This window comes from Danio rerio, chromosome 24, assembly GCF_052040795.2.
Source record: "Danio rerio strain M-AB ecotype USA chromosome 24, GRCz13ab, whole genome shotgun sequence".
Lineage (NCBI taxonomy): Eukaryota > Metazoa > Chordata > Actinopteri > Cypriniformes > Danionidae > Danio > Danio rerio.
In genome coordinates, this window is record NC_141044.1 from 41,702,663 (window position 1) to 41,706,608 (window position 3,946).

Consider the following 3,946-nt stretch of genomic DNA (forward strand, 5'->3'; position numbering starts at 1 on the left):
AAGCAGAACAAATCAAACCAAAAACACTGTTAGACACGTATAAGATCAACTGTTCAACTTTTACACGGGTCCCCCCTCATATAGCTGTAATTCATCCCATTAAGTGAGTTGTTTTGCTTTTGTTTTCGCAGCACAGTCTCCATGCACACTGCAAATTGGAGCATTCGCTGCATTCTGTATCTCACTGGCCTCTGCCAAGGACAGAAAACATTGTGTTTAACTTTGGTCTCAAAGAACTCCCTGATTCACTCCAGCTTGGGTCATATTTTTAATGATGAATACACCCCCCCTCCTCCTCCTCCTCCTCCTCCTCACAGAAGGCTGAAGTGCTCCGCCAGTCTGACGGCTGTGTGTTTTGAGGGCTAGTTTGTCGGGGATTGGCTTTCACACACACAGGCTGAAAGGGTTACTGTTCAATCTATTCTGCGCTCGCCAGAGTGCGCGGCCGAGTGGCGCCGGCGCGTCACACACACACACACATACACTCGCGCACTCGTACACACTCTCAGCCTCCTCCAAAAAGCTCTAGACATCATCAAGAAACAGAGCTGACAACTGCCCCCACCCAGCGCCAAAACACAGCACCAGCAGTGTGTCTGTCACAATAACCGCAGCAATAACGCGCGCGCACACATGCACTTTCACTCGCTTAAATGACAGGCGTGATTCACTGCGAGCGTGCACGTGAGTCTCTGGAAGACGGCGAGTGTGTGTGTGTGTGTGTGTGTGTGTGTGTGTGTGCTGCGTTTTTACGAGTCTCGCATCTCTTGAACTCGCAGACAGCGTGTTTGCTGACTAATTAACAGTCTGGTACCGTCAGCATCAGTTCACAGTCATTGTAGAGGGTTGCAGTGTTTCTCACGCCGAGACTTTTGGACAAGAATCGGGCTCAGATTTCTGTCTCTCAGACTTTTTTTTCTCCCACCCCCCTTCCCTTTTCCCTTTCCAGAAGCAGTACGCCAGGAGCTGCTGGCTCTCCCTGCTCTATTTCACCAATGACCGTGTTTGAAAATGGCTGCATCATATTTTAGAGCTGTGTTAACATCGGCGCGCTTTTACGCACGGCGAAGAACAGACGTTTCCAAGCGGCCCCTGTGGAGTATTTCCACACCTAAAGAGGGTTATTGGAGCACTGGATGTCATTCAGAAACACCACCTATTTAGCATACGCTTATGCAACATATGCATCAGTCAGTACTGCGGGGAAAAACAAGATCAGAACACAGGCATTTCTCAGATCCTTCACACTCAGTCCACGTTTAATAGATTTTATTGCTAAAACCATGGCATTTTACACTGACATGTTTATTATTATTATTATTAATAATATTAATATTCTCTTAAATTCATCTTTAGAACTTTTCAAGTAGAATTTCTGGTATATTCTATTCTCTTTATCTATACTCACAACCGTTAAAACAATAAATAAACCGTACACATGTGTGTCTTTTTACTAAAATACTATATGATTTCCAAAAGAAAAAAAATAAAAGCCGACTCCACTGTATAACTTTCAGCCCAGCCTCTTTTTTTCAACAATAATTGATATTAATATTTGTACAAAACGTCTAGGCATCCCCGCAGTGTTCTTCAGTCTCTATAAATAGAGTTCGACAGGAGGAAAGTGAAGTTCTCTCTTTCGTCTTCCCAATAACTTCATAAAAATAACCACGAGCTGAAGTGCTCCTCGTGAGAATATGGTCCTGATCCTTTAACAAAAATAGCTGCATTCTTCTTTCTTCGACTTAAATATGTACATATATGTCATATATCTTGAATTAAAAAGCTATATATATATATATATAAAAAAATAGAATCGCTATGTGGCGCCACACATCCCTCTGTCCGTGGGTAAACAGTGCAATCATTCATATTGGATAAACCCTCTCGCGCACGCGCAGCTCAGCACGAGCACTTGCACTGGGAGATGATGGGATACTGCACCTGTATCCACGTGCAGTATTTCTGCCGCATGAAGCCCTGGCAGTACCACCGCAGGAAGGTCTTGGTCACAGCCTTGACCGGTTTGCAGGACATGCCTTCGGGAAAGGAGCACGAGCGCTCGCTGAAGCAGTTCCCCTCCTTGATGTAGCGCGGCCAGAAGCGCAAGCCCAGGTCCTTCCAGGTGTAAAGCACCGGGCAGTGCGTGTACATCCACAGCCACTGCAGGAACTTCCGCCGCGCCTTCTTGCCCACCTTGACGCGCCTGCCGTACGGCGTCTCCGTGAGGTCCAGCTTCTTGAGCTCCGCGGGCATGGGGAGGCGCGGCAGCTCCGGCGGCGCGCTGGCGTTCAGCTGCGCGGGCAGGTGGATGGACATGAAGTTGGCGTCGAAGTTGCTGCCCAGCTTTTTGAGCAGGGTCTTCTCCGAGAGGTCCTGCTCGCGTGGGTCGTGCTCCGGGTCGGGGTTCTCGATGAGGTCTGGGACGGGTAGACCTTCGCTGGGCAAGGGCCTGAGGCGCAGGTGGTGCTGGGATGCGGTGCCGTGCGCGCACAGGAGCAGCAGGAGCAGCAGCGGCAGCGCGCGGGTGATGCTGCCCATGACTCGTCTTCTGTCTGTCTACGGAGTGGAGTTGGCCCTCACTGCGCCCACGTGCATAAATAGTCCGAGCGACAGCACGAGCGAGATCTTTTAATAGACGGCCGCGTGGCCGGGTATGACATGGGACATGAGCTGCTTTTCTTTTTCTTTTATTCAGGGATACTCGCTCAGGTGAGGCGTGCAAAGGGGTCAGAAGCGTATCCTCAGATTTAATAATCAGATTTTCTTTTAGCGCCGGGTTGCCATGGTAACCAGTCCGGATGGGATGGCACCGTTTCTACAGCCTGCTCGGGTTTATGTTGCCGGGTGCCACCCAAACTGGCGTTTGAAATGTCAGCGCGCCCGTGGAATGGAGCGCGTCTTAGCCAATGTTATTTTTACGCTCTCTCTCTTTCTCTTTCTCACTCTGCTGAGCAATGAGGCTCCAGCGCGTCCCGCCGAACCGGCGCTGCTGACCCGGGACGTGAGCCGCTCAGTCTCTCCACAGCGCGGGCAGATCCTGCTGAACTCCGCGCGCAATCGGAACTTCAGAAGCGCCTAGAACATGTTCGCTGTCAGTCCGGTTTAATATCAGGCTCCTGTCAGCTCCTCTACAAGTCAAGCGTCCCCAAGAATATCTGCTGCATGTTCTCCAGACGCGGCTGCGGTGCTTTCAAATCCCCGGCCGTGTCACAAATCCGTCCGAAAATCTCGCCTGGTCCTGATCTGGGACAGAAGGGAATGAGCGCGTCTGAAGGAGAACTCCTCTCTTTCCCAAGTTAAATATCCCCTCCCCTTCCCTCCCCCCGTCAGCTCCAAGAACGCGCGCGTGAGTGAGTGAGTGAGTGAGTGAGTGAGAGTGTGTGTGCGCGCGCGCGCGGGGCCAGCTCACCAAGAACCCTCAGTCTGACTGACAGCAGAACACACACACACACACACACACACACACACACACACACACACACACACACACACACACACACACACACACACACACACACACACACACACACACACACACACAATGAGACCCCCCTCCCGACCTACAGCACACATACACACACCTCACCACAACAGCTCTAGATTTATCACAGGCTGCTAAAGAACACCAGAAAACACACATTTGGGATTTTCCATATCTTGCACATTCCGTGACACTTAACCCACCTATTATGATCGTCTTGCATAAATAATGTTCAAGTGGAAACCTTATAATTCATTCATACCACACTGAAATTACACTCTGTGCTGGATGCTTCAGTCACCGGGGACTTTTGCACATATTGGCACGTGATGCACACGGAGAAATGCTAAAGAATAATTATTGAAATGCTTTTCTTTCCCCCAATAAAGGCAGCCTGACATGAGCAGTTGTGCCACACACACACACACACAGAGGCGACATCACTTTTCCCAAGGAAAAAAA

At 49.8% G+C, this 3,946-nt stretch overlaps 1 protein-coding gene across 1 annotated transcript; it reads right to left on the reverse strand.

Annotated features, from left to right (window-relative positions):
• Positions 1-1,233: 1,233 nt before the first annotated feature.
• Positions 1,234-3,221, reverse strand: nog2 (noggin 2). The gene is given in 1 exon segment (NM_130992.2): positions 1,234-3,221. A coding segment is annotated over 1 exon segment (639 nt). The 5' UTR covers positions 2,542-3,221; the 3' UTR covers positions 1,234-1,902.
• Between the last annotated feature and the right edge of the window lie 725 nt (positions 3,222-3,946).